We start from the raw sequence: 26,061 nt of genomic DNA, 5'->3' as shown, positions 1-26,061 counted from the left end.
GATTTAGTAGGGGAATGGGAGGGCGAAGAGGCTAGGAGCCGTAGGGTTGGGTGGAGAGGGGAGGGGGCCGATGGCTTGAGGTGGAGATGGAAGGAGGCTGGCGTGTATGGGTGGAGGGGAGAGGTGTGGACGGATTTTAGGGGGAGGGTGTGGGTTTAGGGTTTAGGGTTGAAGGAAAGGGAGAGGAGAATAAGAACAGATACAAATCACGAGCCTATAATCTACCGGTGGCTGACGGGAATTGCCTGGCCGTCTATTAGGATTTCCTCCACTCTCAAAAACTCAAAACAATGAGAAATAACAAGTGCTGAAATTTTTATTAAACAATCATCATTCCTAATACAAAAGCTAGGGCATTCATATATAGGCCTCAAGGAACAAAAGACGCAAAAATAAAATTGCCCTCTAGGCTACAACATGAACTAATCCCTCTCAGAGGTACAATGGTAAACCAGAACATTAATAAAAATAAAATACATAAATGCATCACAAATAAAGACTCCTAATCGTAGCCGTCGATCTACGATGTCTCCTTTGAGGCTCTGATAGATGCGCCAGAATCTCCTGCTTATGTCCTCATCAGATATTATTAGATTTAAATTAGAGTTTGACTCTTAAGATGACACAATGGAGAAAAGGATTCTTGTCACTTAACCCATGTAGTGGGATAATTTTTTTAATTGCGACACTCCAATGCCGTGTCGGACACGTGTCCATGTCGTGTCTGACGCGTGTCCGTGTCCGACACTGCATACCCTCTCTAAGTGTCGTGTCGGTGCATCATAGGGTAAACCAGAACATTAATAAAAATAAAATATATAAATGCATCACAAATAAAGGCTCCTAATCATAGCCGTCGATCTACGATGTCTCCTCTGATAGATATGACAGAATCTCCTGCTTATGTCCTCATCAGATATTATTAGAAATAATATTTTTTATTAGATTTAAATTAGAGTTTGACTCTTAAGATGACACAATGGAGAAAAGGATTCTTGTCACTTAACCCATGTAGTGTGATAAAGGTTTGATGTTGTTGTTGTATTTATCTCGTAAGCATTTAAGAGGATGAAAATGACATCCAATTCCCCTATTGGAAAACACATAGGTATTAAGTACTCCAATGACACTCGAACAATGAAGTGGCTATGATGTCTATCTTTCAACAATAGTCTAATAGTCACTACCATATTCAAAGTTATATACACCCATCAATAAAAAAGATATCACTCCCTGGATTTGGATCAAAATTCAGTTGAGGGAGGCGGATGATGCAGGACTAAATATGTTTTTAAATGAATGTGATAAGAACTTGCACGTTTTAAATAAGAGAAAATAGTAATTAAGGTTATTAGCCACTAAACGATGATAGAAAACGAAAGAGAGGTAGTTACGCTTAGGCCAAATCACATACTAAGAACTTGAATCGCCAAAGTAATTTAGAATTTCAACAAAATGTAAATTAAGTAGTTATTCAATAAAATCCCTAAGTTAACATTGAGATTAGAACATAGAAAATCAAGAACTCAAATCTTACGTTTACTAAACAAAGGCAGAGAACTTGGCACAAATCCTTGTGCTTCAATCACCACCTACAAGATCAGAGGATTTAGAAGATAAATGAATAGGGGAAGAAGTTCACCCTTGTCGAAGACCAGAAGCAATTTTCCACTGAACGTTGGCAAGCTATTCTTCGATTGCTTCGGATAGTTTGAAGATGGTGCAATCCAAATATTCTTCGACGGAGTTGTCGACTTACAGGTTGACGTTAAAGAATGTTGACCGGAGAATGTCGATGTTTTCTTGCTCATTGTAAACGAATCCAGAATCAAGATCGGGATCGGCCATTCATCGGTTCCGAAGGGTTGAAGACGATGGTCGTTGCTTCCCTTAAAGACTCCACTTGAGAGAAAGAAGTCTCTCACAGATTGAGGTGGAGAATAGGGAGGGAAGTGGCCGCCCTAATGAAGGAGGTTTAGGACTAGTAAGTTCAGATTTTTGGTGGAGTTAGAGTTGAATTTGAGAGAGGATTTTGGAAGGAAAGGCTGGAATTAATTTCCAAATCAAAGTCTCTTGAGTTGGAAAGAATTTAAAGGAGGTATGAAAGCATGGAGGGGGGCCGGTGGAGTAGAGGAGGCTTGGGATTTAATTCCAAAAGAAAAAGGTGTGATTTTGGAAAGAAGTAGAGGTGGGGCCTTGGGAATTTCGGCCAAGAGAGAGGGGGTGGCTTGAATTATTTTCAAGAGTGTAGCTTGACTTTGGAAATAATTCCAAAGAGGACCATGAGGGGGCCGGCGGCATAGGGGGAAGGAATTGGAGAAAATAAGCAAAGTTTATTGCTTTCCTAGTTGGGATTCTCTAATTAGGATACAGGATTTAATTCCAATCCAAATCAAATTAATTTTGAATTTGATTTCGGAAACTTTCCTAAAATAGAATCCTATTTTAGGAAACGTTTCAAATTCAAATTTTATTTTGGAATGATTGAAATTATCACCTCTCAAAAAGAGAACATATGAAAAAGGAAAGTAATAATGAGATTTGCAAATTTGGGAGCAAGGGGCCAGCGGCTTGGTGGTTGGGTTGTGGGTGGGGTGAGGGGAGAAGGGGTTGGGTGCTAGCCAATGGGCTTGGGTGGGGCTATTAGTGGTCGGTGGCTTGAGTTGGGGGTGGGCCGTGGGTTGGAGGAACAAGGAGGGAGGGAGGTTAGAAATAAAAGAACAGATAAAACTAGCCACGAACCTGGACTCTTCCAAGGTTGGTGGGTGGTCCGCTTCCCTTTCCAAGGGATTTCTCTTACAAACTCTCTCAAGCCTCACAAGAACTCACTATATATAGCCTCATACAATGGACGAAAAATAAAAGACGACTTCGTCCTTTGATCTTACACATGACCACCCTTAAGGCCTTAAGGGGTAAAAAGGGGAAAGCAAATACAAACACAAATACATATGAAGACTTAAAAATATATCGACACGATCGTGGCCACAGATCGGCGGCCACGCCTCTGATAAACTTTTCATGCTCTGATGTCCCCATCAGCGGAACTCTTATCAAAAAATCAAATTTTGATGACATAGTTGTCTTAAAACTTTTGTTCATTTCAAAAATAAAAAACATGAAGGGTAGTATTTGGTTCTAGTCAGATCAATATTAAATATCGACGGTACGCATATGATCCTGATAAAAAATCAACGATTATTCAAACTTAACCCGATTGAAGATAAATAGTTATTCAAAAAAAAAATCCCTGCATTTAATTATTGTGTTTCTGCATGATACCGAGGCTTTGGTGCTAAGAGAGATGGAAGGCTACCAATGGAAGAGCATTACAATTGATTCTAGCGCTGGAGAGAGAGAGTGGGAGAGAATGATTGAGGGCCTAGGTTTTGCATGAGTACCTGTGGAGAGTAGTTTTAAGTGAGAGGTTAGCCATCGGAATTGGGGGTGTCAATGTATATAGGTGTAGGCATAAAGGGAGAACGTTGGAGTACATGTGATGCTAGCGGCTAACGTAGGAGGAAGTGGAGCACGTGGTATTAGATACCATTAGAGTATAGGGTGAATGGTTGTGCAACATCACTAGGGTGAGAGTCGGGTCGGGAGAGAAAGAGAAGGCATGTAAGGACCTAGCGCACAGGTGAGGACTTGAGGGGGATGGGAGTTGGAGAGGGCGACTGCATTAGAGATCCTCCTGTGACGTGCTAAAAACTTTTGCCTACTCACCACAATCAAGTTAGATCGTGGTCTGTCGCTTTTTCTTGATCTTGCTCATGTTCTTTATCATAGTGAGGGAAACAAAAGGAAGTATTTATGACTATATTGAAAAAACTGATTGTTTAACCAACAGATTCTGCGGTGTTTTTTTTTTTTCTCACTGTTTCTTTTTCGTTGATAATCAAATATGCTTGAAGCATATGCTCTCTGGTTTCTAAAGCCGTAAAGAAAAAAAATGAGTTCCAATACACCAAGGTAAGATTTTGCATGCTGCAGATTTTGATCAAATGTAATTTGATATTTGAAGTTCATTTTGGAATGCTGGGTGCCTCAACATTTTTACTTCCATTTTCCCTTCCCTTTGCAGGCTTCATCCAAGGTTTTGTCCACTGAGGCCATAGATGCTGCGGGTAATATATGCCGCAGACTTGAGCTGGGATCTAAGCTTAGCGATGCTATTAGCAGAAAGGAAGATGCATTTGCTCTTTTTGATCTGTTTAGAGATGAGCGCTATTTACTTTTAGAAGGAAAACAAAAGTTCCGTGTGAGTAGAAAATAGTATGGTATTTAAACAGCATGCTTGTTGCATCTGATCGTCCAGCTGTTAATTCTTTACATGATGAATACTTAATGTAGGTAATACTTAAAGAAGACTCTTCACCAGAAGACATGCTCAAATCTCTCTTCCATGTCAACTATCTTTACTGGCTTGAGCAAAATGTGGGAATAGCACCGAAAAGCATTGCTGATGAGTGTACTTCAGGGGGTAGGCTGCAGATTTCCTTAGATTATATACAGAGGGAGTTCATTTACATCAGGCGTGATGGTTTACAATGTGGCTGGCTTACAGATGGGTTGATTGCAAGGCCCTTACCAAACAGAATACTGCCAGGTTGTGATGCCAACTCAATTGTGCATTCAAGTTGATCGTTTATACAAAAATTTTTTTCCTCTGCTACTGGAGGGTTGAGACAAAAGCTAGATCAATTTGGTATCCGTCATTGCTGCGCCCTCAAAATTCTTTTCTTGATCATGTCCACTCAAAAACTTAGTGCAGAATGCTAAGCAACCTTAATGTTTCTTGTGCGGCCGATGTCCAGAAGGTTTTCACAGGTTTTACGTGCTTTGAAATCTGGAATCGCCTGAATGGCTTCTCACTTTCTTGAGATTTCAATCAACGATCATAATTGGTATCTGGTAGCTGACGTGTTGTGGTTAGATTATACTTCATACACATTCATACCGTGATTATTATATTAGTATATTACGTGCTTAGCATTTGATGTGATGTTATCTTTCCTAAACAATTTATATGATAATTGGCTCTCCAAGGAGATAGAACCATAGAAGCTCTAATGCAATTTGAAATATTTGTTTATATATCATAAAATAAAATAAAAATTCTTGATCGGGCATGAATTTTGAGGCAATGTTGAATCGTAAATTTTTAAATTAATTTTGAGATTATTTGAACTCCAATTTTAATAAATTTATAGTCAAACTGAACATATCAAAAAGATGAACTCAACAATGCCAACTTTGATCAAATTCAACCCCAAATGGGTTCAAATCGAGGGCCCAAGCACTTTTGGAAGCTGCAAAGTATAAATTGGACAACAAAATAAATTTAAAATGTGACATGCTTTTAGTCGAATAGAGTGGTTCGATGAGATGAATCCTACAAGCTCATGATTTGCTGAATTTTGATATCATTATGATGCATAAATGTGTGATAAACGGTCTATAATCTCTTTTGCCACTAAGCTTCTTGACCACCCCACGACCACTAGTCATTGCCTGACTTTCAACTAGCCATTGACCATCGTCGGATTTTTGTCCGACCACAAGCTATTATCAAACTTTTGCTCGACCATCGATTTATGTCGAACTTCCACCCAATTGTTGATCATCGCTAGACCTCAGTCAAGCTATTGCTTGTCGCTAGTTTTTGCCTCGATTCTCAATATTTTTGTAATTCCACTACCTCCAACTGAAAGGATAGATCATGCTTTGTAACTCACAACAAACTTTTATTAAAATGATAAAAATAAAAGGATTCAACCTTATCACTATCTTATATGGATCTTTTAGTGGTGTAAGTGAGTCAAGCCGACTCATGAGCTAGCTCGGGCTTGGCTCGATAAATTGCTCTAGAGCTGAGCTCAATGAGCTAAAGAGTCAAGCTTGAGCAAACTCTAAACTCGTTAGCTCATGCACCAACTCGTTCGAAAGATATTAATATAAACTATAGTTAAAATATATTATGATTCAAGATTTTAAGTATAAAGATATTAAAAAAATGTTAATATTATATCTCACTCTTATATAAAGTGAGATTTTATTATTTTTCTAATAATTTCTCATTCTTTTTTACAATGCTTAAATCATAATATATATTTTTCTCTTTTATAATAAATGAGCCGACTCATGAGATGGCTAAAATTTGTAGAATAAAGCTGGAGCTCGAACTCAATTAATTAATCAAGTTTATGCTCAAATCGGGGGTGACTCGAGCTTGACTTGACTCGACTCTTTTACACCCCTAGAAAAAGTTGATGGGTTGATATGGGTGGATAAGTTGTTAAATAGTCAGAGTCAAAATGTCTTGGCAAGTTAACTAAACCACAGACTGAAAGTCCTAGACAATAGGTGGGTTCAAAGGAGAATTGTCAAGTCGAATGTGGTCGAGGTTTCTAATACGAGACAAATCATTTTAAGGGGAACAACTAAGTTCTATAGCATTATACAAATTCAATACACAACTCTCCTTGGCCTATTGGTTGAGAGCTTAGGCTTCCAACTAAGAGGTTCAGGATTCGAGTCTATGTGTATGCGCTGTGTGTGTGAGTTTGCCTTAAATGACCTAAATGTCCCAAAAAAAAAATTTATACAAATTCAATCATAAGAGCAACATGGAATGGATTGAGTCAATACCAAGTAATTTGAAAAGAATATTAACCAAAGAAAAGGAATTCAATCTCTCAAAAGATGATTTGAAGAAGCTAAAGCATATAAACCAAGCTTTTAAAAATCGGCCAGTTCAGTCAAGAATCAGTCATAAGGTCGGTTTGGTCTACTATTAAAACTAGTTCCACATTGAACTAGACTGAAAATACAATTTTTATGATGTAAATAGCATTTATTTTTAATTAATAATGATAAATTAATTATATACTTCATTTATTATTTACATACTATACAAGTTAATAAATTAATTAATTATTACTAATAAATGATCTAACATTAGTAATTTATAAATGTAAAATTAAAATATGAATTTAATATATAATTTATAAGCGTAAATTAGATTTAAACATATAACATAAATTAAAAATAATTTATGTTAAATTTATAATTTTGTATGAAAGTTAAATTTTTGTTAAATTTGAAAAAAATTTAAAAAATTGAAGATGTTTAAATTTAAAATTACATAAGATATTATTAATGTGTAAATTCAATTTAATTTTAAATTAAAATTTTATATTTTTACATGATTATTTTGTCATTTAAATTGTATTTAAATAATTTCAGATTTATTAGGTCATCAAGCTTAACCCCAATTTGACCTCGATCAAATTATTGAACAACTAACCTCTCATTCTTCTAATTTTATGTTTGGTTCTATTTTGACAACTTTTATTTAAACTCATCATATAAGTGCTGCAAATTTGGACTCAAGCACTGTGATTTTTTATGACAACAAACATTATTGCTTCCATATTGCCATCTTCTTGTTCCTATTAAATATATGTTTTGTTACCCTGCTCACTAATATTTCAGGTCCATAATTCACTGGCAACTTCAATCAACTCAAGATTAGGTAGACTAGGGTTGAGTCTATTTGTAATTTTAACTTCAATGTACTTTTATCTTTATTGAGTCAAGTCATGTATATTGTGGATACTAAGTTGAGTAATCTTGCACACACACTCAATGGAGTGAGTTGGAAAAGTTTATATTTTTTGACCTAATCCTATAATATGATTTATATCGTATTAGACGATTTGTTAAAACAGGAAATTCTAATTATGGCACCTTAGTTAATTAAGATTGATTAAACTCATCGTACTGTACAATCTCTATCGTACAAAAGGATTCGTTATAATCAACAAAATAGCTGCCAATCACAATTTACGTAATATTTTAATATTCAAAATCTATGTTTAATCGTACCATATGATTGTCATCATATTGTACGATCGATGACAATCATAACTAAATTGATCATATGATTGGATTTTTAATTATGGTTAAATTGTTCAAATAGATCATACATGACGATTGGAGACGATCGTAGTGTATGAATTAATTTCTGCATGGGACAATAATTAAATGCTTGCCCTCGTATTGGACGATTAGCTATGTATTTGTATTGATCATACATGACTATCAAGACAATCGTATTGTACGACCCGACTCCTGCATAAGACAATTTTTAAACATAGCCCCTCATATTGGATGATTATATATGTGTTTATACTAATCTTATAGGATGATGTGCCAAATCGTACAAGACGATCAATATAAACACTTGAACTGATCGTATAGTGGGTTGTAGTTCGTACTGGCTGAACAGGGTGATCTTGGATTGTACTGGACGATCGAAAGTGCCAGATTGAAATTTTGGGCTTTCATGGAGGCTCTTTATTTAAAGTCTTCTATTGTCTTGTTTCACAAGACTTTTGCCTGCTAAGTGCTTTGTGAGGGACAAAAAAAGTGCATAGGAGAGCTTTGGGAGAGAGAAGTGAGGAAGAGATTTTTGTAAGGAAGATTTATGAGGATGCACAAGGTTGCTCCAAGCAAGGTTCTTCCTCGACTTTTTCAAGCTTCTGTTTTGATCCTTTGGAGGCTCCAAGAAGACATACTACAACAATAGTCCCAGGTTCTTTATCTTCTCTAGGAGGGAGAAAAATGATTGATGTTTCTTTGCAGTTACCAGGAGAGTGAAAAAGGATTGATGGTTCCCTGCCTTCACTAGGAGGGTGAAAAAGGATTTCAAGTTCGCTGCCTTCGACGGGTTTGTGAAAAAGATTTTGTAAGGGCTTCCCGACCTTGCTATGGGGGCAAAAGGTGAGACACAACTTTTATTGTAATACCTGAAAAGGAGATTTCCATATATTGGATGTAGGTCAATTTAGACCAAACCACTATAAATTTTTGTGTTCTATTTTTACTATTTCGTACTTCTTTTTTATTGGTTTATGGTGTGGTTAATAAACTTTAAATTTCTATTATCGTAGTTTTAATTTTCTTCCGCATTAAAGGGGATTAAAGTGTTATCTTTTTGCCTAAAATTTTTAAATAATCAATTCACCCCCCTCCCCCTCTTGGTTAGCCTCGGGATGGTTCATTTAGGTTCAACAACCTACATGAACTTTCAAAAATGAAATCATATAATGAAGTTGAAGCTTCTTCTAGTACACGAGGATTTTAACTTGAGTGAGACCTCTTTAGAAAGATTACTCGTATGGATCAATTACTGTAAGGAAAACTTCATACTCAAGTTATAACTTCAATCCCGATCTTGTCGATCTCCATACCCCTCGCAAATATATTCTTTACACAATTTGATAGGGTGATCATTTGAACAATTAATGTTGTCCTCAACTTCATTTAGCCATAATGATTAACCTCAAGATAGAATATATTTCTATAATCTCCATCTTTCCAACCATGATGAAGGCTTTGAGGATCACAATGATTTTATTTAGTAATTCAATCTCCATAAGTATTTCCTCATGTGTGCACATAGAAATTGGCATTCACTGTTCTTCCTTAACAAACTTCATTGCAGGACTAGCCACCTTCAAGTATCCTCTCCTCTTATTAGAGCTAACTTGAGGTTCTCACTTTCATTGAAAACAACTTAGGAATTGAGTCCCACTCACAACCTTAGCTAGTGATATCACCAGTGAGTTCAACCTCCTTAGTGACTCTCTTCTTAAAATTTTATATCTATTTTCCAAAAACAATCTCACCACTACTATTTTGACTTTATCAATGACTTTCTCTTCTAAATTCTTGACTTTGTACTTATCCATTTTAATTATTTGTTGAGGCTCATCCATCTAAGACTAAAACTTGATCTTGGCTCTTTAGGATTCCTTTTTCATTAGCATTGGAATTTTTAGAATAAGTTTGTGACAAACTCCCTATTCTGATGAATGTTGAACTATAGTATTTGTTTATTTCAAAACCAAATAAAGGCCCCATAGTATTTAAATTATTGTTAGCCCACTACCTGTAATGGAGACTAATCTTCAATCACCTTATTAAGGAGTCACTCCAAAGTAGATCATCCATAATTGTTATTGGAGCTAGCTACCTCGTAAGTGTTAATCCTTGCATTGATAAATCTAAACTTATTTTGGCCTTCTCCATGATAACCTCAATTTCGTTAATTAAGTTCCTTCTCAAAAGAAATTAAACATAACTTCATTTAGGCCTTCTCCTTAGCAAACTATGCCTTTGCAAAAAATTTCTTGGCATCAATCTCCTCTTGGTTTCAATTCCCCTCTTGGTGATTAAATGTTCACCACTTTTAAATGTTTTCCACTTTTAAATATTCATCTTTTTCAATTGAGATCATTGAGAAGTAACAACTTTAGCTCTATTAGGCTTCGTTTGAGATGACTTTTTTATTATTTTTTAAAACATTTTTCTAGTTTAAAATTTAAAAATTTTATACTAGAAAGCTGCTTTAAGAAGCAATAAGAAAGCTGTCCCAAACGAAGCCTTAGCCTCACCATTAGTACAATTATAGGGTTTTTGTAGATCAAAGATTAGTAAAAAAGAAAGCAATTAACAAAAGTTTTTGTAGCTAACCCTTTACACAAATTCGAAGTTTTACTAATGTGTATGCCACTTATCAAGATTCAAGAACTTTGAAGATCTAATGTTTTAAACTCACTAAGGAAAATTGGTTTTTCTACATTTATTCTCATATTCTTCTTGGCCTTATAGAAGAAACAAGATAATCAATGAGCTAATATACACATATATTTGTCCAGGTTAGATTGATCAAATCAACTTGAAAGTGTGTACTGGGTTTTCAAACTTGTTGATGATGAATTAGATCAAGTCTACATTTATAAACTATCTAGTCAACAAATTTCAAGTAGGCATTCATTCATTAGAACCTATCTACTAAAAGGATCTATAAAATTAACTACTAATAAAAGATGTTGTATTTAAAATTTATCCAATTGAATGAATTATTTATCAATAATCAGTAGAACTTATCAAGAATATCAACCACTTCATGAAGAACTTGCCTAAAAATATTGCTCGATGGAAGGGTAGCAAGCATCCTCACTTACTACAAGAAAAGCTACAAGAAAAAAAATTTTTTTGTTTTAAATATCATATATGACGCCGGAGCTGAGCCCCTTATTCATTCATGAATATTTGTGCGTTGAGTTTGAGCCCTTGGTGCGTGATTGAGTAATTATCATCAATCCTAGCATACAGATCATGCGCATAAACCACGCACGAAACATCCGTTGGAAATGAGGAAAAGCAACTGCTCCGCCTCTCTAATTTGATTTTGCCGGGAGTCCTAAACTCTATGGAATTCATCATTTTTTGAGAGCGATGCTTATGGGTAATCCATTCATTGGCAGGGCGAAGGGAATATACTGAACTCCACTTTCCTGTCCACAAATTGACCACCTGAAAGGAGAATTAAGCACAGTTTCAGTTTCAATGTTTTATTGCTATGTCGGATAATGACCAATAAGTAATTTTATGTAAGAGAAATATATTTTTGTTGTCATATATTTTTTGGGAGCAATTAATCAACCTGTATTTCGTGGTGAGATGATGGAGGAGAATGAGCATCTCCAGCTTTGCCAACTCATTTCCAGGGCATGCGTGAGTCCCGTTTCCGAAGGGCATGAACGTGTTCGGCTTCGGTGAACTCTGCACCGATCAACGCAACACCCGACATATAATTAGCTTTGAATTAATGGGGTCTTCAAAGAGACAACGGGAAGATGTGACCATGTTATAACATATAAGCAATTATTGACTATTTGGTTCAAATATAATTAATAATAAATTAAGATTTAATTTAAAAATAACATAGGCAAATTCTGGCCACTAGCTACTTGTATAATAAGATTTTCTATCCAATTTTAACGAAATGCCGGCGTAAAAACTCCACTACTTCTCCCTAGACCAAATGGGAAATTACTCATCTCATCTTTCATCCTATGAGATACTGTACCATAATTAATTGCTGGATTCATACCTCAAATCTGGAGGGGTCGAACTTGTCGGGGTCTGGAAAATTGTCTGCGTTGTGATGAATGTTTCGAAACAGGGGAAGGACTTTCCAACCCTTTGGTATTAGATAACCTGCGTCGGATCAGTAACAACTTGTAATTAATTATTAGCTAGTAAGTCTAAATTAATTTGTCCTAATAATTTCAATGAGCAATGGAAAAAATTAAGAACAATTAATTAATGTATATGGCTTGAGCGGCGAGAACCCACCTTCATAGTGGACATCCTCGACCGCTTCCCGGAAGGTGAAAGAGAGGATGGAAGCAACCCTCATGGTCTCCTGAATGACCCTGCAAGTGACGGGCATCCTCTTCGTATCCGCCCAATTCAAGGCCCTCTTATCGTCGTCTCCCACCACAACCTCCTTACGCCTTCGAATCTCCTCTTGCTCTTCCTGCATTTTGTAAAACAATATTAATGAAATTAATAGTATGGAACAAGTAAATAAATTTGTCGATAGACGTTGTTAATTAATTACCGTGACGAGCTGGAGGACGGTGGGGTTCTCGGCGAGGTACTTGAGGATCCAAGTGAGGACGCTGGCGGTTGTGTCGCGGGCTGCAAAGATGACCCCGATGATGTTGTCGGCTATCTGTTCGTCGGTAAGAGACTCTTTTTCATCCATGAAGGAGGCGAGGAGATCGACGTCGGCAAAGGCGGATTCATGATGATGTTGTTCATTATGATGATCAGGAGCAACTCCAGCTCCTCCTCCTCCTCCTCCTCTCAATTTTTGTTGCATCCTCGGCATCCTCCTGCAGGAGATGATCCTAGCCACGAGGAGACCGAGCTGATGCCTGGCCTTCAAGGACTTGTGGAAGCGTGTCCCAGGAAAGTTGGTGGGCATGGAGTTGTACCCTTTCTCTAGGGTGTAGTAGCACTGCTTCAGCTCGTCTATGTAGGATTGCCCCTCCTTTCCAAATATGGAAAGAAGCGCCACATTCAACGCGTACTGCAGCCCGGAGCATTATAATTAATTAATTAGGATGGATTTAATTCATGAATTGAGCGAGCGAGCAAGCTAGTTAGTTACCAATTAAATTTTTATTGATTAGAAGTATGCATGATCTTTTAGTAGCGTGTTAGTGTTAGAGAGAGAGAGAGAGAGAGAGAATGAGAGATGGATTAATTAATTTTAGGTAGTTAGTAGGCAAGAGCTAATTAATTATATGCTGATTGATCGATCAGTAAATCAGTACCGTTTTCATCTCCTTGTAGGTGTTGATGAAGCCGCCTCCTTCCAAGGACGAGAGGGCCCGCAGAGCGACCTCCTCGATGGAGGAGACCTTGGATCGGAGGGCATCAGGCATGAATGCGCGGAGTACCAAGCGGCGGAGCCTGGCGTGGTACTCGCCTCGCTGGAAGAAGATGGCCTGCCGACCCAGCATACGCTCCTTGCTGGCAGGGAAGGTTGGCTTGAAGAGGTGAGCCTTTGTCACCAGCACAAATCTGGCAGCCTCCGGGCTCGACATCATCACGCAGTGACATCCTAGTATGTGCGTTTTGAAAACCGCCCCGTACCTCCTCTGCTTCTCTGCAAAGAAGCTGTTGGGACTTTTATTTGAGTACAGCTGGAACGTCTCCCCAATGTAAGGCCATCCCATCGACCCTGGAGGAAGCCGCAGCCGCTTCACGGGTTCATCTTCCCCTGCGGCGCCACCAGCCGCTGATGCTGCCTTCTTCCACCCCACGTGGCGGAAAATCAGACAGAGAAGCGCCGCCAGTAGCAGAACAACGTTAACGGCGGTGGCGCTCGGCATGGAAATAACGGTGCTCATAGCGGAAGCGGAGCCGGTGGAACAAGAACTTATAATAATAATAATTATTATTATTACTATTATTATCATCAACGAGTGCCATAATAGAGATAAACTTTAAAATTTAGATGGATGGAAGAGCTACCTTGATGCTCTGTTGACTGGAATTAATTTTGCGGAGGTAGCCGAGGGATGGCGGTGGCAGAGTTGGCGGAAATTGAGGGATGGAGGGATGTTGGGAAGCAGACCGGGCCGCTAACGATGTATTTATAAGCCGAGACGACAAAACAAGTTGGGAGTGATCGGCCAGCTGTGATGGGGGTTTTATAATTTAGCAAGGCTGACTGGGCTGTGGGACCGGGTGTGGAAGCCAATGCTTCTGTAATACACAGCTAAAGTCCACCCAGTTCCCCTTCCAGCTATGTACTCTCCTATGAGCTCACACATATGAGGAATGAATCTGCAGGATCCATGAACCACGACTGGTGTAGGCTTGAAAATCGAAATATTACAGTTTAAAGTTATGGATGGCAACGCATGCTCATCGTCAGCGCTATATTTTAATTAGGATAAATTTTTGGCAAATTATTGCATCCGGTCACACATAAGAGTTTGGATCTCTCTCTGTCTACAGTAAAGCGCAGGTATGCTACAATACCTGTGCTTTTACTGTAAACAGAGAGACGAATCTCTCTATCAGGTGACCGGATGGAATAATTTGCCTACATTTTTAGAGCTTTAGAAGACGATAAAATTAACCACCACGAACCGCAGCGAGCAGGCTGCACTCACCAAACTAGGGCAGGTTTTGAGCCGGAGGACTACGGTTCGCCTCGCTTCCCACATGTATCACGCACACGAGGGGGAACGGGCTTCCAGGCTACATGCACCATGGACAAGCAGATCTTTAAATTTTTAATTTATTCTAAAAAACAAAATATATTTGGCTCGCTCAAATTTCTACTTACTAATGTGTTTAGTGATTAAAGAAAAAGACATTTCTCATTCTTAAAATATTAGGAATCCTATTACTCTCTTCGGATTGCACGAAAGAACATCATATTTGATGACGAAGGGAAAAACATTTTTGATTAAAACTCCGAGATGGAAATTTAAAATCAGACAGAATCTTACCTCGGCAGCACGTTAGCTCCAGCATAATAATACTTCGATAAAAGAATCCTACCTTGACAGCCCATTGGCTCCGGCATAACAACACTTCATTAACAGAATCTCACATCGATCGCCTACTAGCACTGACACAACAAAATCTCACCTCGGTCGCACATTGACAGCGACATAACAAACTGATGTTGTACATCATACCATAAGAGAATCTCATACCATCTGTTATGTTATTGCACTCTTACCCTTTTCATTTTTGCTATAGCAAATTAATTCCCACTACTTTAATTTCCCTTTCGAATGGCCTACACCTCAGTCCTTTTTTTATGTGCGCAGTTTTCATGGATTGGTGAATTTTTACCGGCGCTTCATAAGAGGATTCAGTATACTAGATGTATCGCTATCCGACTGCTTGAAATCCAAGCAATTCATGTGGAAAGATACACAACAAAGTAGTTTTGACACTATCAAAATTTCTCTCATCTCAGGCCCTATCCTTGCACTACCATATTTTGAAAAACCTTTTATTGTTGAAACAGATGTTTCGGGTACATGTGTTGGAGTCATCCTTATGCAAAATAACAAGTTTGTTGATTATTTCAGTGAAAGGTTTTGTCTGGCCCGTCAAAGATGGAGCGTTTATGAGCAAGAACTCTATGTCATTGTCCGTGCCCTCAAGCAATTGGAACATTATCTTTTACATCAAGATTTTATACTTCACAATGATTATAAAGCTTTTCAGTATATTAACAACCAGAAAACACTCAATCGCATGCACCCTCGTTGTATTTTGTTCTTAAACATAAATCTAGTTCTGAAAACAAAGTCGCATATGTTTTAAGCATTCAATCCACTTTATTGTTATAATTAAACATTGAATTTATTGGTCTTCATGCCTTAAAGACTTATACCATTCTGATAAAGACTTCAAGCAAATATGGGCTGATTGCTTAGAACAGAATTCAGTTGGGAAGTTCTCTATTAGACATGGATATTTGTTCAAACAGAATTCTCTCTGCATACTAGAATCTTCATGGCGACAGTAGCTTATTCGTAAATTGCATTGTGGTGGTCTGGCATCCTACGTCGGTCATGACAAGACCATCGAGCAGCTACAACTATGAATCTTCTTGTCACATTTATGTCGAGATGTCACTAAATTCATTGAGCAATGCTATGTGTTCCAGTCTTATAAAGGAAGCAACCAAATTATGGGTTTGTACTTACCTTTACTTGTGCTTGATACAATATGGGAAGACCTTAGTCTTGATTTTGTTCTCGGCCAACCACAAACAAAATGAGGTAACGATTCTATCATGGTTATGGTAGATAAATTCTCCAAAATGGTGTATTTTATTACTTGCAAAAAAATATTTGATGCCCTTAACATAACTCACTTATTTTTTAATGAAATTGTTCATTTACATGGCATCACCCGCAGCTTAACTTCATATCGCAATGTTAAATTTGTTAGTCATTTCTAACGAGAATTGTAGAAAAGGATTAAAACAGACATCAATTTAAGTTATGCTTACCACCATCAATCGGATGTGCAAACTGAGGTGGTAAACTGTACATTAGGAAATATGTTAAGGTGTTTGATTCAAGAGCACCCCAAACTTTGGGGTGAAATATTAGCCAAGCATAATTGGCCTATAATCATGCCAAATTGATCGACAAACACTTCACCATTCTGTGTTGTTTACACAGAAGTACCCAATCACACTGTCAACATTGTCGTTCTACCTAAGTGTAATAGTCGCAGCACAGCCTAAGTGGTTAATCAATTTACCAAAATGCACCATGATGTATGCCTCAAACTCATATCTTCTAACAAAAATTATAAAACAGCTGCTGATTCTCACCGACGGAAGAGAATTTTTAAACCATGTGACTTAGTCATGGTGCGTATTCGCTAAAAGCGTCTACCTCCTGGAGTATACTCCAAATTGGGCCGCCAGAAAGTTGGTCCATTTCCCATATCATAGAAATCAATGATAATACTTATATCATCGATTTACCTACTGACTTTGGCACAGCTTCTACCTTTAATGTAGCTGATCTTCATCTATATTATCCAACAGACGATGCTCTTATTTCAACCTCTGCTGAGACAACAAAGTTTTCTCCAATGGGGGAGAATTGATGCAAGTACATCATAAGATAAGGGAATATCATACCATCTATTATGTTATTGCACTCCTACCCTTTTCATTTCTTCTCTAGTAGCTTAATTCCCACTACTTTAATTTCCCTTTCTATTATATGCTAATATAGTTTTTGCTTTTGTTAGTTTTTCCACTTTTAGCTTTTAGACAGTGGAGACATATATAGTTGTAGTGTTGAAGCATAGAAAGATAGAAGACAATATACTACCTTTTCTAATTCCTATTCAGTTTGCTCTATTACTATTTTGTTTGTTTTGCTGCTTCACGCATTCCTCTTCCGATTACCTACATCACAAAATCCCATCTCGGTTGTTCACTGGCACCAGCATAACAAAATCCCACCTCAGTCGCCAACTGACGTTGGCACAATAAAATCTCACCTCAGTCGCTCACTGGCACTGTCATAACATCACATCACATCATGTCATATCATATCACATTTCTTTTATATTTTTTGATGCATATCATTAATTAAATCATGATTAGACTGAATGAAAAAATTGATAAAATGACTCAACAATAGCAACAGAAACTCTATGAAGCAAAAAATTCATTATTTAAAAATATAACCAAATAATCATATTACATATATAATAAAATTCTAAAACTTTTATTTAACTAAAATACTATTTTTAAAAGTTAAAATAAATTTTAAAATTGATACAAATTGCCATTTTATCAAAACCACCCTACAAAAAATTTGTAAAATCTACTCAAAATGTTCATAATCTCAATCTCTAATGTATAATTACATGATGAAAGTTATAACAAAATAAATTTATCCTCTTATCTCAATAACAGAAAAATAAATTTGATCGAAAAAATCTCAAAAATATAAAACGAGCTCTACTTCTAGATGTTCATTAACTTAACAAACGAGCTTTATCGAGCCTCCTAACAAATAATTACATCGTGCATTTTTGTGAATATATTTAATAAATTTTTTTAAAATATCAAACAAGCACGTTCATGAACATATCTAATGAGTATTCTTATGCTATCAAATGAGCAAGTTCATGAACATATATAACTAATTTTTTTGAGCCACCAAACTAGCTCGTTCACGAACAAGTGATCTATGATCCATCTTATGTTTGTTCATAAATATTTTTTAAACAAGCAATCAAGCAAACATGGACAAATGTGAAATTTCTCTTGTACATGAATCGAACATGAATCGAGCTTCTTATTGAGCCTAATTTCAAGCTTGTTCACGAGCTTTAAATGATATTGTTCACGAACACATTAGTGTTCAAGCTTGTTTATTTAAGGATCGAGTATTTAAAAAATTGTTCAAGTTTGTTTGTTTAGTTAAATAAACGATCACAAACGAGCTTTAATCGAATCAAGCAACAAGTAGCTCGTTGAATGCTTGGTTCGCTGCAGCCTTATTTAGAATGATAGGGTGAAATCGGTTTATAAAATGGACATCTAATAGTCCCAAAAAGTCCACTTGTACTTATAGATGCTAATTTCTTAGGAAATTACATCAGTGCCCAAAAATTATGAAAATAATAAAACTGAAACACAAAAATATATATTTATGGCAAAGGTGGTATGTGATTTGGACTTATAATGACTTTCGAAATAGTTTTAACTGTTATATGTAAAAAATATATATCTTTTTTTAAAATTTTGAGTTATGACAATCTATTCACCTTAAAAAAATATCATCCTCAATATATTCAAATCAAAATAAGTCAGAATAAACCTATATACAACTATCTCATCTAAGATTCATTCTCCCAAGTAGCCTCTCCAGCGGTCTTGTGCCTCCATTGCACCTTAACCATTAGAATATATTTGCTCCTCAATTTTCTCACATCATATGTTAGAATCTTATTTGGCTCTTCCCTATAATATAGAATCAGAAGAATCTCAATATCATTAGTAGATAATCTCTTTGCAGAATCATATATCCACTTTCTCAAAGAAGATATATGAAATATACTTTGTATATTTGACATATGATCGGATAATAATAACCGGTAACCAGAACTATCAATCCTCTTAATAATCTCAAAAGGTCCAATATACCTTAGACCCAACTTACTGATTCTTTCAAATCTTCTAACACCTTTCATCGGGTTAACTTTGACATTAAAAAAATCACCAACATGCAATCCCACCATAATGTATTTATTATTATAATATTTCTTCTTCCTATCTTGTACATCTCTCACCTTTCTCTAATTAGATAAATCATTGTTATAGTGTTATCAATAAAAGCTAATCCTATCATCTTTTTGTCACCCACCTTTGTCAAAGATAAAGGGGTTCTGCATTTACTCTCGTATAGGACTTCATAATGAGTCATACCTATGTTGGACTGATGATTGTTGTTATATGCAAACTCTATTAGTGGGATATGATCCTCCTAACTATAATTAAAGTCTAGAACACATAATATCAAAAGATCCTTCAAGACCTAAATAATCCTTTCAGACTATTTGTCTGAAAATACATACTAAAGTGTAAATTTGTACCAAATCCCTACTGAATACTTCTTCTCCATAATCTAGAGGTAAATCAACCATCACGATCAAATACAATCACCTTCAACATACCATATAATTTGATAATATATATGACATATATATGTGCTAACCTATCAATCGAATCAATCTGTTGCATCGAAATGAAATACGCTGACTTCGTTAGTCGATCGATTATAACCCCGATGACATTATGCATTTATCTTGATTTGGAAAAATAGAGAGTTTAGGTGTCTTACAAGCCTTAATCTAGTCACTTAACTTCCAATTCTTTGAATCTTATTTTTGAGCTTCCTAATTGTTTTATAGAATAGATTGAACAAGCATCTAAGCTAACAAATATGGAGTTGTATCAATCGATACTACTTCTATCTCTAACTTCTCCAAATCTTGAACAAGGGAGTATATAGAAGTAAACAATGGAAGAGAAGTACCTAATAACTTCCTACTCAAAATATTTGCAATCATATTTATCTTATCATTCTTGTCAGAACCCAACTCGATATGACCCAATATCATACAAGTCATACCGTGTCCGATTGTTGTAAAACTGATCCCAAGATTTGGTTGGAGAAGTAATGAAATAAAACTTTCAATTTATATATTACATAGAGCCACTATTGAATTACATTATAAAGCAAAAGATTATTAAATCTTAACATGATTTTTTATATATAATCCAAAATATATCTACAATAATGCTTGGCAATAGAGAGTACAACAAAAATAAAAGTCAAACCTATAAAAATCAAAACTAATCAAAACATACCAACAACATAGATCGGAGCGTGCTATCCAAACTACTCAGCTTGCTCCTTACCCTTTCCTAGGCCTAAAAATTAAAAGTAAAAATAGAAATGAGCAAACACGGCTCAGTGGGCTATCATAGCCTAAAATAAAAATCAATAACCAAAACCAACAGAATTGAGAACATTATGTTGAATCATATACTAAAATTAAATATAATTAAATAAATATTGAAATGAATTTAATTATAAGCAAATACTTGTTAACATAATCCCACCTCGATCGCCCAATGGCGCCGGCATAACATAATCCCATGTCGGTTGCCCACTGGCGCTGGCATGATAGAATCTCACCTCAGCTGCCCACTGGCGCTGGCATCACATCACAACACTTCATAACATATTTTTCAATACGTTTTATTAATTAAAACATAATTGGACTGAATTCAAAACATGTTTAAAATATCTAACTGGTGGACAATACGAATATTACTGAGTAAAAATTCAAAATTTTCAAACATAATTAAATTACCACAAATTATATAAAACATCTTTCTAAAGCTTTAATTGAACTAAATTACTATTTTTAGAAGTCAAAATTATTACAATTCGATCTTATGAGTCTATATTTTTTATGAAAACAAATATTATAGCTCACATCCTATTGTTTACTTATATTTACAATATATTTTTATTTGTGTGTGTGCTAACTTTTTATGAATATCATGCACCATCCAATAAAGATTCAAGGCTCAATATTGGATAGAATATATTATATTATAATAATTTTTGTAATATTCATTGAAGTGTTTTTGGTTTTTTTAGTCAAGTCCTATAATTGTGTATACTTACTTGGTGGCCATCCACACACACTTAGGGGGAGTGAGATTGAGTCAAAACTAGAAGTTCAAGTTTTGAACTAATCGTACAGGATAATTTATATCATCCAGGACGATTAGCTCATTGAATTAATTGTAATAGGCGATTTCAATTATTTAGGACGATTCATTATGATCTTGGAAAATACCCATCAATGATAATTTAGGCAAGGATAAAATTTTATTTTTAATAATCTCGGACGATCTAAATCATCATAGACGATCAATACAAATCATGTCTAAATTGATCATATGATTGGAGGACTAATTTATAATTAAATTGTTCAATCAGATCATCCTAGATGCTCTGTATATCATATTGAACAAAATTTGCCAACATATTTGATTTTCCTAAATCATCCAAGACAAAATACCATAATTTTTCTTCTAAACATCAAAGATGATCCACAATATCATCTTGGATGATCTGTGCAAATTTGAATTGATCATCCAGGACTATCCTGATATCGTCTAGGATTATCAAGTCAAATTCTGCACATCATACTAGACGATCATGTGAACGTCCAGGATAATTTTTGGCGTCGAAATTGAGTTTTTAGGGTTTTCTGAAGCCCTCTTTTTTAGCACATATTACAGAACAATCCTGCAATCATCTTCGAAGATCTTTGTTACCAAGATTGATTTTTAGTATTTTCAAAGCCATTTATTTAATCTTTATCAAAGCACTTGGTAAGTGTCTTTGGCAACCATTGAAGCTTTGTTCTTTTGGAGAAAACTTGAAAGGGAGAGAGGAAATGGTGGAGTTTGAGAAAGAGAGAAGATTTTTGGAGGGGGATTCAAGGGGGTGTGGAAGGGATTTCACATGGTTGTTACTGCAAGTTTGCACCTTAGTATCATCGAATTCAAGATTCATCTTGAGAAAAGTTTTGGGAAGAAAAAGATCTCTTTTGTGTCAAAGGATCCGGCTCCTCCGCCGCACTAAAGAAGGTGGAAGTGATTTTGTAAGGACTTCTCCGCCTAGCTATGGGGGCTAAAGGAGAGTCACTAAAAGTTTTGTGTAAAAATCGGAGGGTGCCTCTAGGGAGTGGATGTAGGTCAAGGTTTGATCGAACCACTATAAATATGGTGTGTTATTTTTTATTATTTTCTACACTTTACTTTTACTACGATTAATTGCTTGGGTGAAATCTTTGATTAATCTTTTATTATTGATTTAACTCGTTTTTGCTGTAAGATTAAATTTTTTTCTTTTAGTTTAAAAAATTTTAAATATCCAATTCACCCCCTCCCCCCTCTTGGTTAGTCTTGGAATTAGTTCATAAGGGCTCAATAACCCTAACGAACTTTCAAGTGATATCAGAGCGGGATTCATAAAATTAAGTTTTTAAAAACTTTTGAATTTTGATCAATGGCTAATTTTTATAATTGTAATATTATAAAAGGATATTCAATCACCTAACCACCTTTATTTGAAAATATTTTTTTATTATTTTTGGAAAATTCACATGTCTACTTTCTTACAAAATTATTGAAATATGAAATAGGCCAAACATAACCTACCTCGAGATAAGGAAATTTCTCAACTATGCCAACAACAAAAATCGCTCTACGATCGTCAAAACCAAGCTTTTCTCTCTCCTTCTCTCTATTTTTCTCTTATTTTCATGTTTTCTCTTTTATAGAACATGAAACGGATGGGGGTAAGTAGCTTAGGAAGTTATTAAGTGGATTTAGATATTTAGAAAAAATTATAATTTAATAATATAATTTAAAAAAAAATTAGTATAAATTCAAAGAATTTTTCTTAAGAATTTCAAAAATTATTGAAAAAATATTCATAAAATAACTTATTTTATTTAGAAAATTATGAAAAAATTTGTTTGCAAAATGGATATCTGATAGTCTCAAAACCCCCACTTGTACAGTTAGGTACTAATTTCTTAAGTAATTTCACCAGAGCCTAAAAATTATAAAAAAATTAAAAAAACTAAAACACAACAATATAGATGTTATGGCGTAGACGATTTATGATTTGAGCTTATAATGATTCCTGGATAAATTTTTGAATGTTGTAGGTAAAAAATATAGTTTTCAAAATTATAAGTTATAATAATGTTGATACTTAATAGACATATCATAATACTTGATAACACTAAAGTCATATCCTTTGTCACAAATTTAGATCCATCTGATGAAGATCTACACTACAGAAAAATGAAGGTTTATTGACGGTAATTTCGGCGGTCATATAACCTGCGGTATAAAGCAAGCTGTGTAGTTTGGATAGCATGCAATTTTTCGAAAATTATTTTTACATAACTTATGATCCTAAGTACGTACTTCAAACTCTGATGATGAGTAAAAATCTCACATCTAACCTTGTATAAGTAATGCCTCCAAATTTAAATGTAAATACCACAATTACTAACTTAGGATCATGTGCATATAGTTTCTCATTTGATTTCAATTATCGAGATGTATATACAATAATTTTATCGTGCTCATCAACATACATACCAATCCTTTCAGTGAAGCATCACTAAAAACCTAAAATCTATCCTACCTAAAGGGATAGTCAAAATCAGAGCCCAAGTCAAAAGATCTTTTAGCAACTAAAAACTCTCCTCACACTCTAAAGTCCATATAAAAGCTATTGACTTTTGAGTAAGTCTCATCAAAGCAAAAAAAAAAAATTTGAGAAACCCTCTAAATAAACTTTCGATAATAACTAACAAAGCCTAAGAAACCATAAATCTTAGAAATTATAGTAGGCCTTAACTAATCAGAAACATCCTGAATCTTTTGGAGATCTACCAAAATGTTTGCACTGCTTACAATGTGTCCTAGAAAAGAAATGCTAATCAACCATAAATCACACTTCAAGAACTTAGTATATAATTGATTTTGTCATAGAATCTCTAAAGCAATCCTCAAGCTAGTATGTTGCATGATCCTCCTAAGATCTAGATAAATCAAAATGTCGTCTATAAAGTCGATCACAAATTGGTCCTGATACTTTCTAAAAACCTTGTTCATCAAATTCATGAAGACTATTAGGGCATTAGTCAGTCCGAACGGCATGTCTAAAATCTCACAATGCATATATCTCGTGCTAAATGCAGTATTTGACAGATCCTCTGCCCTCACTTTCAATTAATGATAATCAAATAATAGATCAATCTTAGAAAATATTGAATATCCAACCAGTTGATCAAATAAGTCATCAATCTTAGGTAAAGGATACTTATTTTTTAGAGTTACCTTATTTAGATCTTTTTACTCAATATATATCGGTAAGATACCATCATTCTTCTTAACAAATAATATAGGTGCTCCCTATAGAGACACGTTACAACAGACAAAGCTTTGATCCATCAATTCTTGAAGCTACACCTTCAACTCCTTAAGTTTCTTAGATGACATTTGACACAGATCTTAGAGATTAAAGCAGTACCCAGAAAAATATCTTACAAAACTCTACCTTTTTATCTAGCAGTAAAGTCACTAACTCCTAAGGGAATATATCTGGAAACTCCTGAACTATAGGGACACTACTAGCATATGTAGAAGAGAGTCTCACATCTCTAACAAATGCTAAAAATATTATACTATCTTTCCTCCAAAGCTTATTCACTTATAGAGTAAAAATCAGACAAGAAAGAATACCTCTAATTTCCTAAAATACAAAGCTCTCATTATTCTAATACAAGTTCATTATCTTGTTCATGTAGTTTATCTAAGCCTCATATCGACTCATCCAGTCCATATCTCAAATGAAATCAAAATAGAATTCGGTTATAAAATCAAACCAAATCTCTAAACTCTATAAATAAATTTTAAATCATAAAAATAAACCCTAATAACTATCATTCCATCTCCCATAGGTAAAATTATAGATAAAGAGACATGTAATAATATGGAAGGCAAATTAAAAGAATTGAAATACTTCTCTGATATGAAAGAATGACTATCACTAGAATCAAATAAAATATGATAAGGAGATATAAAAATATAAGATGTAACTATCACAATATCTAGAGACTTGTTAGCCTCTTACTACGTCAGACTATATATAAACTCTGGTTTTTCTAGGGTCAAAGCAACATAACTTCGTGCACCCGATAAATTCCTAGAAGGTTGACCTCATGATAACGGACTGACATCTCAGTTACTAGAAGACTCAAAATACGATCATGGTGATACTATCTTGATCTTTCCACTGTCCGCTGCCTAGAGCTACAGCTCTCAAATTAGAATGTGTATCAAAGCCACTTTATGGACACTAAATAATCTCGTATATGCAATGGCCAAAGAAAAAACATTGGCCCAATGCCCTATAACACTATCCATTGTGCCTCCTTCCACACTACTAATATAATGATGGGAACCCACTGACTAAACCCTCATAATTAGCAACACTGTCTTTATCTGATCTAGAAGAAACTCCTGACTGTCCCCTCCTTCTGAACTCAACAGGCATAGCCCTGCTCTTCTTCCTAGACTAGATACTGTCAGATATCTCATCGCCAAAGCTTTTCCTATGTGAGACCTCGTTCCTTTGCTGTAGCTGCTGGGAAAAGTGATTTTTCCCCGGGATCGGCCGGGACGATGGTGAGATCGTCCAGGCCGATCTGCACTGTAGAAAATATCGTCCTGAGAATAGTTCTGGGAGTCGTCCAGGACGATCAATTTTGGTCTGATCGTCCCGGAACGATGTGGCGATCGGCCGGGCCGATCCCACTAATGATATAAGAAAATGAGCTCGTTTTGAGGAGAGAGAAAACATTTTATAAAAACAGATATTTTGAGGAGAGAGAAAGAGCGGAAAAGCAAAGGAAGAAGTCTGATTTCGGGGCCCGCGGAGCGATTTTCGTCGTTCGTTGCTGTTAGATATTTTGTTTGTCTCGCTGTAAGGATTCCGAACCCTA

The 26,061-nt window shown here is 35.5% G+C and overlaps 3 protein-coding genes across 4 annotated transcripts in view; 1 reads left to right on the top strand and 2 right to left on the bottom strand.

Annotated features, from left to right (window-relative positions):
- LOC110110569 (protein root UVB sensitive 1, chloroplastic) overlaps nt 1-5,021 on the top strand; it is a 58,142-nt gene extending 53,121 nt beyond the window's left edge. The window contains exons 6-7 of the mRNA XM_020842098.2: nt 4,085-4,261; nt 4,354-5,021. Coding sequence (XP_020697757.1) covers nt 4,085-4,261; nt 4,354-4,644 — 468 coding nt within the window. The 3' untranslated portion in view covers nt 4,645-5,021. The remainder of the gene's footprint in view (nt 1-4,084; nt 4,262-4,353) is intronic.
- A 6,041-nt stretch (nt 5,022-11,062) lies between these two features.
- On the bottom strand, nt 11,063-14,067 carry LOC110110599 (abscisic acid 8'-hydroxylase CYP707A2). 2 transcript variants are annotated; one of them, XM_020842166.2, is made up of 7 exons: nt 13,906-14,067; nt 13,203-13,809; nt 12,482-12,955; nt 12,214-12,397; nt 11,969-12,075; nt 11,519-11,637; nt 11,063-11,388 (listed from the first exon to the last, which is right to left on the bottom strand). In XM_020842166.2, exons 2-7 carry the CDS (start codon nt 13,779-13,781, stop codon nt 11,295-11,297), a joined length of 1,557 nt encoding a protein of 518 aa, XP_020697825.1. In that variant the 5' UTR covers nt 13,782-13,809; nt 13,906-14,067; the 3' UTR covers nt 11,063-11,294. The 2 variants fall into 2 exon arrangements, with proteins under 2 accessions (XP_020697825.1, XP_020697824.1); XM_020842165.2 differs by having other exon boundaries at nt 13,203-14,067.
- Nucleotides 14,068-14,079: 12 nt separating this feature from the next.
- Nucleotides 14,080-26,061, bottom strand: part of LOC110110672 — a 42,463-nt gene continuing 30,481 nt past the window's right edge. The window contains exon 8 of the transcript XR_003703182.1: nt 14,080-14,220. The gene's annotated coding sequence lies outside the window, so the exon portion shown is untranslated. The remainder of the gene's footprint in view (nt 14,221-26,061) is intronic.

The sequence above is a fragment of the Dendrobium catenatum genome, unplaced genomic scaffold (genome assembly GCF_001605985.2).
Source record: "Dendrobium catenatum unplaced genomic scaffold, ASM160598v2 fragScaff_scaffold_1639, whole genome shotgun sequence".
NCBI lineage: Eukaryota > Viridiplantae > Streptophyta > Magnoliopsida > Asparagales > Orchidaceae > Dendrobium > Dendrobium catenatum.
The sequence above is the reverse complement of the archived record's forward strand: the minus strand, read 5'-3'. Positions and strand labels throughout refer to the sequence as shown.